This window comes from Juglans microcarpa x Juglans regia, chromosome 8S (genome assembly GCF_004785595.1).
Source record: "Juglans microcarpa x Juglans regia isolate MS1-56 chromosome 8S, Jm3101_v1.0, whole genome shotgun sequence".
Lineage (NCBI taxonomy): Eukaryota > Viridiplantae > Streptophyta > Magnoliopsida > Fagales > Juglandaceae > Juglans > Juglans microcarpa x Juglans regia.
In genome coordinates, this window is record NC_054609.1 from 2,296,920 (window position 1) to 2,309,516 (window position 12,597).

Sequence of the window (12,597 nt, forward strand, 5' to 3'; positions counted from 1 at the left end):
ATATTAGTGTATTTTTTATTTTTAAAAATATTAAAAAATTACAAAAATAACTAACGATAACAATGAGAGCTGACACCGCTCTCTTATAAAAATTTGTATAGTATTTCGTTGAAATAGTTTAAATTAAAATATTTAAATCAGTCTCAAAAAATAAGGTAAAAATTTAAATACAAAATACAAAATAATAACTAAATAAGCAAATTTGCTCATTTTATAATTGCAAGTTTTTATAACAAGTAATAATTTAACATGTAAGAGCAATGTCCTAAATTAAAAGACAATCTAGCCCACACAAGAATAGCAGTATTATAATATAGAGTAATACTACTCATCATTTTAATTATTATCACCATCTCATCATCTTATAATGTGACATTAGATAATTGGAGACTATTTATTATATTTCACTTGTAAACCTATCATTTAATACCACATCATAAGATGATGAGAGGATAATAAAAAGCTGAATGATGAATAGATTTTTTTTCATAATTTAATATATTTAGTAAGTTTAAACTCACACGACAAGCACAAATTTAGCACGAAATTTCATGTCCCACCATTTTGTAACAATTATAAGAAAAATGTTAATGGAGATATGTAGTCAACTTTTTTGTTTTTAATCGCACGTATTTACACAAAATTAATAAATTTGTATAAAAAAAATTATAGTAAGTGTGTAGACCACACCTAATAAAATCTTTACATGATGTCAATCAAATCTTATCATTTAAGTAATGTGCATTGTATGGTCTATATATCGACTTAAAGATAAAATATCTCGATAACTAAATTACCAAATATATTAGAGATATATAATTATCAAATTAAATTAAAAATATATAATAAAAATAAATTCACAAAATAACGTGACGAAGATCGTGGCATGGCAACCAATCAGATTTCGAGTCGCAATGACACTTTCATTCAATGATCCGCAATCAAACAATAAGGCCCAACTCCGGGCCTCTGTAAAGTTTGGGTTTGGACATGGACAAGTTGTGAACTCAGAAAAGGCCACAAGAAGTCCCAAAAAAAGTGATGCTATTTGTTGAAGCTGGAGCCCAATAGCGATTTCCCGAATCACCCATTTCTATTTCATTATTCCATTTGCTTATTTTGTCACATCGAATTCTAAATATTAAAATTAACTATTTTAACTAATATTTCGGGTCATGTTAAAGCTTAAACTTTAAAGGTTATTTGAGTAAAAAAGAAATAAACGTGAAAATTATATTCTCTTAATAAATAGTATTGCTAGATATAGTCATGGTTATGCAAAGTTCACCATTAACAAATTAGTTTTTTCATATAAATTTCATATTTATTTACTTTTTATAAAGGAGTGCATTAGTTACTTATTTTATGACTACAAATATTATTTCTTGCTCATAAATAACGGTGAAACCCAAATGATTACTTATGTTGAATTTGGATACAAAACTTGGGATTAGGAAAAAAGAGAAATAATATTTGCAGTTGTCGAGTAAGCAAGTGACTTATAATTCATTTGAAAAAAAATGAGTAAATACATTATCCAAATAAAAAGAATTTTTTTTTTAATAGTGGATCCCATTAATTTTTAAAATAATTACGTGATACTTTTATACTCCAAAATTGTATATAGTATTACTCAGGAAAAAAATAATGATATACCCTACAACTCTTTTACAATTATTTTAAAACTCAATTTCAAACAACCAATGAAATCGTGCTAACCATTAAAAATAAATTTTAATAAATAATATTACAAACTTTCTTCTAATGTAGAGTTATAAAACTTATAATTGTAAAATAGTTATAAGATTATATATATACATATATATTTATTAAAATTCATTCATCTTGGTGGTTTTGAAAAGTTCTTGGGTTTTTAACAAGGATGGTTCGTTCGAACCCAACCCAAATCCAGAAGGGTGAAATTGGACTATTTTGTGTGCGCTTCGTGTGCTGTCGTCAGTTCCTTCCCAATCCGGTCCATGTGTGCACTAAGCCTACGTTTATTTAATGGCTACGTTTAAGTGTCAAACTAATCTCATTCTATATCAAATCAATCATTGAAATGAGTGAGTACTTTTTTAACTTAATTAAATATATTTTAATCTACTTCATACATCTAAACACATACTCAATCTACTTCATACGTTCAAACATATCTCAATAAGATCTACAAAATATTACTATTTATATATCAACTCAGATTATCAGAGATCACCTTAACACACTCAAATGCAGCAACATCCAAACTCAATCACCTTGGATCTCAACCTATCTCTTACATTCAAATACATTTCAATAATATTTACAAAACACTACTATTCACATATCAATTTAAGTCATTTGAAATCGCCCAAATCCAGCAGCACCCAAATGTAGCCTTTCGGTTTATATTCACAACTCATCTCAACTCATCTCACTACTATTTATTACTATTTATTAACTTTAACTCACAAATCTCACTACTATTCATAATCTATCTCATTATTATTCACAATCCATCTCTACAATCTATCTCAACTCATCTTTAAATCCAAACGACACAAAGGACACAAAGCTGCACGAGAAATGATATATCTTTTCAAAGTCGATATATCATTTACTTTATTTTATTGATGCAGCATTACAATATAGTTTATTAAAAAGACTAAAAATATAAACATAAAGATGGAGAAAATTTAAAGTTTAGTCTTTATCCTTTTGTGTTTTTAGAAGTAATTTTGTTTTAAATATTTTTTTAAGGGAAATGCTAAAACGGGCTCCCGTTTATTTTGCCGGATTGCTTTTTAATTTTTTTTTTTTTTTGGATTAGTGATTAAAAAAATATTATTTAATAATATTGTGAATTTTGTTCTTTTTTAAAAAATATTTAAAAGTGTTCAAAAAATAATATAAAAAAAAAATCTTAAATTTTTTTTCACATCATTTTTTTAACACTTTTAAGTGCTTTTAAAAAAAAAAACAAAATTCATTAAACAATATTTTATTAATCACTAAATAAAAAAACTAAATAAAAAATCGGATAAAATAAACGAAAAATCAAAACAAACTCCCTATCATTTTTCTTTTTTTAATTTTTTCAATAAATCACGTCGTGTCACATCAAAAAGTTAAAATAAGTGGTATAAATTGTAAGCATAGTAGCGTCACAAATGAGTAATGTCAAATCAATTTTATTTCGGATTTTGCCCCGTTCGTCAAAAGTTGCTTCTCTTTTCCTTTATTTTCTACTTTTTTTTTTTTTGGTTAAATCCTTTATTTTCTACTTGAATGGAATTAGTAATTTTTTTTTACTTATTTTGAAACTTATGTTGTACATGAAATTAATATCAATTAACTAGTAATTTATATACTTACGAATTGTGTTTTTACTAAAATGTCTATATGGGCCATCGTCCACTTCGATTGTTTTTGGATATTTCTCTGGTGAACCAACAATATTTTATCTTCGAAAAGAAAGCAAAGAACAAAAAAATAATATTTTATCACTTGCTAGCTCAACTTATAGTAAAGTAGTGCCATGAGGAAATGCTGAACCAAGAAATATTCTTTACCCAAGACAAGATGATCATCACCACAAAATTAAGTTGAAAATAATAAAAAATCTTACAACAAATCAAATTTCTTTTACCCCCGTTTGTAAAAACAAATGAGATAAAATGAATTGACATAAAAATTAAAATTTAAATAAAATATATCTATAATATATATTTTTTAATATTATTATTTTGAGATTTGAAAAAATAATATTTATTTATTTTATTTTATATAAAAATTAAAAAAAATTATAATAATGAAATGAGATAAGATGTATTAGAAAAACAAATGTCTTCAAATTTCTAGAGTATTGTGGTCTCTAAAAATAATAATTGTATGGACATATGTCCGTACACTGACAGCTTTGGCTTCTTGCGTGAAATGCAATTATGCGTTTAAGAGTATTAACATTATATTCATTATTTTTATCTTTAAAATTTGATAAAAAGTATATATTTTTCATAAATTTAAAACCATTCTATCCATAATCTCATATTAGATTAACCATTAAATTTATCAAAATAATAATATAATATTATTTTTAATTTATTTTTAATTTATTTTACAATTATACAAATTATATGTTAATTAATAATTTAATTTGATCATTAAATTATTATTTTCTAACTTAAATATATTATAGCTCAAAATTAAGAAATAATAATTTAAGTAAATAAAATAATGGTTATAGAAAATAAATAGTAAATCTTTAAATTTGAAGATGAATTGGAATACATGTAGTTTAAATTTTTAGATTTTAATGTTTGGTGATACAATGTAATGATTTTAAATATAAATTCATCAAATTTCAAAACTATTCAATACCAATGCTCTAAGAGTTAAAGAGATTCATAAAAAAAAAAAAAAATCTATTTATAATCCCAACTCTCATCATCTCATGATATGATATTAGATGATAGATTTACAAGTGAAATGTAATAAATAATTTATAATCACCTAATGTCATATTATAAGATGATAAAAAGATAATAAAAATTAAGATGATGAATAATATTACTTTAAAAGTAATGATTCTCATTTCGGTCGGCGTGTCTCGGAGAGATCTAAAATTGGAAACCCTGCAACACATTTTAGAATTAAACAGAAAGCAGAGGAATCACAGAAAAAGAAACAAAAGTAGAATAAAGCTATCGTGCCGTCATAAAGTCACCGTTCCATTTGACCTCCCGTCAAATTTTTTTTTTTTTTATTTAATCAAGTAATTTTTAATGTATTGATTATTTTTTTATTTTTTAAAAATATTTAAATATATTAAAAAATCTAAAGAAATCTAAAAAATAAAATCTCAAAATGACTTAGAGGTGAAATTCAACAATGTTATTTAGGCGGCAGAATAGAACTGCTCACAAAAGTATACTTTTGGAGTGCTCATAAGCTTAAATGGTAAGAAATAGAAAAATGTTAGTTTGTCCACTCAAATATACCTCTTAGCAAAATAAATTTTATCTTTTTATTTACATAATGATGAAGAAAGTGATTTTTAATATATTAATATATTTTTTTATTTTTTAAAAATATTTAAAAAATAAAAAATAAATAAAAATTGGCCTAAGGGCACGCCCTGCTAGGTGGCATAGTAGCTCGACCCTATGACTACAAATGCAATCTTCTCATGTTCTGATTGCAGACATGTACGTGTGGTTCTTCCAACCCGTGCAGGAAATTACGTACAGAGAATCTGAATGCAACTGGTACGAGGTCCTTAAAAATGGGGAAGTTACTCGTCATCTTAATATTATTATTATTATTTTATTTTTATTAAACTAATTCAGCTGTTTTACTTATTATATATACCACAAATTTATTATAGAAAAAAAAATTAAAATAAATATGATATGTGGTATGTGAGGATGATAAGTTGAATTATTCTTAAAAATCATAGGAAAATGCTTGATTGTCCACTTTGTTTTTTTTTTATTATTGAAAATGCATTAGGCATAAATAAATTATGTAAAAATAATCTAATAAATTGATGTATGATGATGTGCTTGGTTAGATTGTAAAGTTAATTTTGTTATAAAACAAATCTAAATAGTTACATAAAACTATATCAGTTTATGAAATTATTTTTTATATAATCTATTCAATACTCCTTTTTTTTTTTTAATGTTTAAAGACGTAATAAAATGTACTATAATCTATTTTTTGAGGGCACAATTAAAGGCAACCTAGCATCACCCAAAAGCATATGTTTAAGCTGACACAACAATTATGTTCTCTTTTGGATGTTTAAAAATAGAGAAAAACTTAAAAACACTTTTAAAAAAAAAAATAGTTTTGAGATGAAGTTTTACGAGTTTTTCGAGAAAAGTTATGAGCTTAATTGGAGATATATTTGAAAAAACACTTTGTTCTGTAAGTTTCCCCTTGGAATAGCACATTTGTTTCTCAATTTTCTTCCCAACATTTTTTCACTCAAGAAAGAAAGAAAACAATGGTAGTAAAAGGGAAACAGCAATGCCAGAGAATCTTATGGACTTCAGAGTAATCCATAAACGAGTAATTAATGATGAGTACGTACGTAGCATCATCATGCGCTCCTATCCACAACGCGTATACATAGGTTTTTGTTTTGTTTTATTACTTTGAAATTTGGGTTTTATTATGGTTATAGTTCAATGTCATTAGATCAGGTGAGGTTTACTTTTCGAGTCACCTATTAATTCATGAAATTATTAAATTATTATGTGGAATTAATTAATGAAGCAAAGCTAATCAACGTGGAACTAGCTAGGTTTTGACAACAGCATCATGAGATGGAATATCCTTACCTAATTTCTTAATTATAATTTATGGGTCGGTTTTTTTTTCCTTCAATTTATGATAAATTTGACAAAAAAAAAAAAAAGAGGAAAATGATTGAAGTTGACAATGAAAAACGCTATACTCAGTCGCCTGGGCGAAGCGCCGCGCAAGCGGCTGCTGATGTGGCAATTAAATGAAACGTCGCGTTTTGAAGTAGTCTTCGATTTATCGTTTCCCTCGTTTCTCTTCTTTCAGCCTCGTTTCTCTCATCCAGCCGAAACATGAAACCCATCTCTGCCATTCTTCTTCCTCCCTCCTTCTCTGCTCCCTCTCTGCTCCTCACGAGGCCTCTTTCTTTGACCCCTCGAAGCCACGTCCCTCCACTCAAAGCCGCCTGTTACGGCCTCCCTTCGATACCTCCTTCCCCTTCATCCCGAAAAACCCTAACTTTCCTATCGCGAAAAACCCTAACTTTCGTTTAGTTCGGGAACATAGCTCCACTTCTGGCACACAACTCCACTTCCGGTACGCAGCTTCAAACCCTAACGTCTACTACCATAAATCTAAGGTCCTATTTAAATGGGTATATTTACTTTTAACATTCTATAATTTTCCCGAAGGATTTTTTTATCTACGAAATGTGTGATTTTTTTTTTATTTACAAACTGTTAGGGTTTTCAGGTTCTTTGTCTTTGTATTACTGATTGCTATTTTCTTTTTTTTTGCTTATTTCTTGTCGAAGTTTGTACACCCCTTAAGAGGATTTATTGTTGGGAAATTTCGAATTGATCTTTGAGAATTTTGGCGGTTCACCTTTCGGCCTAATTTTGTGGGTTTGGGTTCTGTCAAGTAGTGTATTGTGCCAGATTTCAGATATTTAATTTGGTATAATACAAGTATCTGTTGCTTGAGATTTGAATAATCTTTTTAGGTTCTAATAAGGTTATTGAATCTGTATTTCATTGGTTGCAAATATCTGGTAGAGAATTTATTGTTGGGAAACTTCGAATTGATCTTTGGGGCCTTTGGCGATTCACCTTTCGGCCTAATTTTGTGAGTTTGGGTTCTGTCAAGTAGTGTATTGTGCCAGATTTCATATATTTAATTTGGTATAATACAAGTATCGGTTGCTTGAGATTTAAATAATCTTTTTAGGTTCTAATAAGGTTATTGAATCTGTATTTCGTTGGTTGCAAATATCTGGTAGAGAAGGCTATGTTTTTTTTGCTTTTGACTTTCAACTTTACTATTTGTTGCTCTTTGTGGGGTTGATCTGTGCTCTATGCTTATTCACTCGGAATAAGTCACGGACTCACGGTTGTTTTGACCTTGAATGTTGAGGTTGTGGGTTTTCTTTTGAAGATGTGAATGGTTTGTGGGTTCAGAAAAATCAAATCCTATAGTTTGCTGGTGCCTGTTGCCTCTTTACCTTCTAAATGAAGCCTATTTTGTTTTGTGTAAAAATTTAAAAAAAAAATTGTTATGACAAAATAAAATAAAATAAAATGAAAATGATTGTGAAAATAAACAAGCTTTGATCAAAATAATATCACAGCTTTACCGGAATATAATTTTATTACTATTTTAACGTATCATGACCGGAATCGGAAACCATTTCATCATCATGACTACTAACTAAATAATTCATTGAAATTGTAATCACATCTCTGCTGTTTTTCTTTGTATCAAATGTCTTGAGTCATAAAACCGTGAGGCGAAAATGTTTATAATTGACCAATATTGCAATAGTTTGGAAAATCAAGATATAGAAATAAGACTTATTTTATGTGTCTCTTTCATGCATGGACGCAGATTTCAAGCAAAACTTCTGCCGATAAAAAAAAATCTTTCAGGAAGCCTAAAAACTTTTATAAGCTTATTATTATGATTGTTTTCATAAATTAGTAAGCTATAAAAGTAGCTGCCAATTTTGTTCACTAGCTGCTGAGGCTTGTGCTCGTTATGGAAGTGCTTGTTTAGGTGCTTGAAAATCTTAGATTTCCCTATTTTGTTTATCCTTGGAAAGAAAAAGAATACTTGATATGTTTTCAAATGCATCAAAACTTGTAACTGTCAACCTCATTAACTTCTTGTGAGTAGTCAAAGAGAGTTTTTTAGCAGCAGACTGTTTCACATTCCTGATACAAGAAACTAAAAACTGCCACATGAGAATGTCCTCATCATCACTGTCTTCTTCACCGTCAGCGAAACCATCGTACTTCTTAATATTGAAACTACATTGAGATATTCAAATACTAAAAGAAATCCAGGACGACCCTTCTTAGGGTGTCCAAAGTACAACACAGAGGTAAATAATACTCTTTTAATGTAAGGTTGAAATAATATATTGATTAATATTACGTACCTAACAATTTTTTATATATGTGTTAAATATTAGGGATTACCATATTGCAAATATTTCAAGTGGGTTGATAGTAATCAACACACAGACTCGGAGCTACAAGAAAAAGAAATTCAACTCTTAAGGAAGGAGGAAGAGCTCAAGAAGAGACTCATCGATATCGAAAAGAGGGAGATTCAGCTCCGTAAAATAGTAGATGAGATCGAGAAGAGAGAGATGGTGCTATCTAGTAAAAATGAGGAGGTTCGAAAAAAGGAGTTGGTCCTTCTTGAGAGAGAAGCTCTCCTAAGGCGTTCACGCATGCTACCCCGACTATATTGGAGTTTTGTGATAATTGTTTGTTGTTACTTGTTGAATTGGCAGTGGTTTATGTTATAAATCATAGTCTGAATTTGTAGTGTAAGTGTTATAAAAAGCTTAGAGAACTGAATTTGTAGTTGAAGTTTAAAATAGCTTTTGGAACCTGATTTCCAGTTTCTATGTACAAAATGTATAAATTCCCGTTTGCTGTGAATTTAGATACTTGTAAACTGAATTTGTAGTTGAAGTGTAAAATACCTTTTGGAAATTTGGAGTCCAGTTTCTATGTACATAATGATTAAATTCCAGTTTGCTGTGAATTTAGATTGTAAACTGAGTTTGTAGTTGAAGTATAAAATAACTTTTGGAACCTGATTTCCATATTGTATGTACAGAATGTATAAATTCCAGTTTGATGTATTTAGATGCTTGTAGAATGTCTAGTTTTTGGTCATTATGATGGATTTACTCATCTGTTTAGGTTCAGTTTAAAAACAAATAAAATGTAAAAGTCAAAACATGCCAAACGATTACTGGGCAACCCGCTGCCTATAATTAGAGGACTAACTCACGTACACCAACCACCCAAAACTGATAGAGTAACTCACGTCCATCACCCACATTCAGAATTTATTTCCTTCAAAACAAATTGAAATGAAGAGCCAAAACATGTAGACTTAACTCCCGTACACCAAAAGCCAAAACTGGTAGACTTGACTCACGTACACCAAAAGCCAAAACTGGAAGACTAACTCACGTCAATATCCCACAAAATAATTACAACTATCCTGAAAACCAAGCTTACAAACTTACAAAACTTAATTATCACAACTCAAAATGAACCTATAACTAGCATATGTTTCTTCCCACACAAATAAATTACAATTTTATATGTGTGTCATGCTTTCTTCCCACAAAAGTAATTACAACAATTTAAATAGTCCTCTTGCAAGCTTCCTTCACAAGAAAAACAAAAAATTACAATTTTCAACTTGTAATGCTTTCTTCCAAAAAAAATGTACTTACAAAAAATATTCATTGCCAAGCTATCCTTGCCACCAAAATAATTACAACTTCCACGACCTCCATTCTTTCTTCCATCCAATATATTTACAAAAACTACAACTTGCAAGAATTCTTCTAAAAATATACATGGAAAATATATTGTGGCAGCTATGGAATCCTAGAAATCATTGTGTTTGTTTATCTTGGCTGTAATGGCTGTGAACTTGCAACGGTAGGGAAACCAAAAAAAAAAAAAAAGAAATTAGACAGTAAAACAATTGTAAATAGAAAATTGTATAAATAGAAAATAACAATAGCTATAACCATTCTACAAGTTGCTAATCTTTTTCCAAATGCCAATCCTATGCCCAGATTTCAATTGATGGGTTTTCATTATAGACATGCCAAATGAGAAGAGCTTAATGGAGTGTTGTAGTTCAAACTTCTACCAGTCATTACATTCCCTACCACCAACCATTGTATTCAAAGCTGACTTTATTAATAGCCATAATAAGTATTTTTTCTATCAATTTTTTAAAAAATTATCAACATTCAAGGCAAGCATATTCAACAAGAGATCACATTTTGAAGTGAAAAATGCTATCGTTATGGCATTAGAAGAAGTTGAAGTTAGAGGTACGCTCAATGTTGCAACAAGTCCGAACCATATCATTTGGGCAAAGGTTGTGATCCGTCCAAACCAAGTTGCATCTGTAAAGAATGAATAGCAAATATTAGTGTGACATCAATTTATTAATATTAAAAATACCTTGGGTTTGGAAATCTTACACTTTCTTGACTCCCAACCATATTTTGGAATCCACTAATGTCAAAAGCTGAGTTGAAGGGAATAGTCTAAAGATATATAGATAAAAACAAAAATTATGAACCAATATAAGTCTATCGCACGTATGTTGCAAATACTTGTCCAAATATAAGGCAGAAATTTTATAACAAAAATATGTATACCTGCACATTTCCTTCAGAATCAAGATCTATCTCAGATGGGCCAAATAAATTCCTACACGTGTTTTGAGATGGTATATCCCCTCCATCTCGCTAATAGTCAAGTAACAAGTAAAAAATCTATATCAGCACTCCATTAGCATAAATAAATCAATCCAAATAAACATTTGTGGCAAATATTCTCGTTATTATAGATATCGAACCTCTTTACGTTTTTCCTTTACAGTTGCTTTCTTCGTCCTCGCTTTAACCTTCCGCATTTCTTGCTCCATCCTGGATGCTCTACTCAGAGATGAGGGTCTACCTTTTCCGCGCACAACTCGTGGACTGAGTACTTGCTGCGAACTACCAACGGTAGGTGTGTCATTTGTAGTTAAACCAACATTGGACTGAGTTTGGGTCATCGAAGGGGGTTCTTGGTTGCCATGATATAAATCAATCATTGCATATAACTTCTTAGTTGCATCTTCAGTATGCTCTTTTGAACCCGCTGCATGAGTAATCATCTGATAACAAATATTCAGCAGACTTGAATATCTATTAGTATCTTCCTATTGATTTCCTGTGTCATAGGTACTCTGGACTAACGTATATCTCCGTTTGATGTCATTCCTCTATCGATCTAAAATGTACCTATCCGGCAAGTACTTTATTCCGTTACATTTGAATATGGCCAAGACATGCCTACACAGTATCCCCTTCATTTGAAATAACCCACATGAACACTTTACATCATAATCTTCCTCATTAAAGTCCACGTAATATGTAACATGTTTCGTGAACTCCTCAACAGAAATTTCATCTTCTACCAAGTACGTCTTCTTCACACCATCCCTTCTAAGTAGAGAAGGATCCATATCGAGTACACCCATAACTTGCTGCTGAACTTTCCTGAATTTTATATTCGTGTACAACTCTTGGAATCTCTTCTCGATTGGAGATCTAGAGATGCATGGTATCGTAACGCTAAATGAGTGGAAGTCCGAACTGATTTCATTCTCGATTTTCTTTCTGAACGCATTGTCGTATTGGTCGACAAACTCCTTCAAGTTTGTTTTCGCATGAACATATTCGTCAAAAAATGCATTCATGATTTCGCTCCGTTGTGTTGTACTCATGCCAGCTCAAAAATACTCCTTCAAAAATACTGGTACCCAATGTGTGCGCTCAGCGTACAAACTTTGCAACCAAACATTTTCTTCCAAGTTGTACGTGCTAATTACCTCTTCCCACGATATCTCAAATTCTTCAATAGTTTGAGTGTCATACACACATTTCATTAGTTGAGTTTTCAGGCCACTTTTGTAGGCACGATGGGAGCCAAGCTTCTCGGGAACTTTTTTTAATATATGCCAAAGGCAAAATCTATGTCGGGTTTTCAGAAATACAATGGCAATAGCATTTTTCATTGCTCTGTCTTGGTCAGTAATAATAGCTGGCGGAGCTATACCATCCATACACTGCAGCCAAGTCCGAAATAATCAAGTAAAAGTCTCTGTGTCCTCACTGGAAATTAACCCTGCTCCCAAGAGAATGGACTGCCCATGATGGTTTACACCAACAAATGAAGCAAAGGGCATCCCGTATTTGTTTGTTAAGTACGTGGTCTCAAATGTTACCACATTACCAAAATCTTGATAAGCTGCCCTACTGCGTGGATTTGC

General features: G+C 30.3%; 2 protein-coding genes across 2 annotated transcripts; both read right to left on the bottom strand.

Annotated features, from left to right (window-relative positions):
• Window positions 1-1,140: 1,140 nt before the first annotated feature.
• Window positions 1,141-11,574, bottom strand: LOC121244692. Its single transcript, XM_041142866.1, has 6 exons — window positions 11,137-11,574; window positions 10,937-11,026; window positions 10,757-10,822; window positions 10,633-10,678; window positions 10,046-10,052; window positions 1,141-1,151 (listed from the first exon to the last, which is right to left on the bottom strand). Exons 1-4 carry the CDS (start codon window positions 11,437-11,439, stop codon window positions 10,637-10,639), a joined length of 501 nt encoding a protein of 166 aa, XP_040998800.1. The 5' UTR covers window positions 11,440-11,574; the 3' UTR covers window positions 1,141-1,151; window positions 10,046-10,052; window positions 10,633-10,636.
• On the bottom strand, window positions 11,548-12,024 carry LOC121244792 (protein FAR-RED ELONGATED HYPOCOTYL 3-like). Its single transcript, XM_041143000.1, has one exon. It carries the CDS (start codon window positions 12,022-12,024, stop codon window positions 11,548-11,550), a length of 477 nt encoding a protein of 158 aa, XP_040998934.1.
• Window positions 12,025-12,597: the final 573 nt, after the last annotated feature.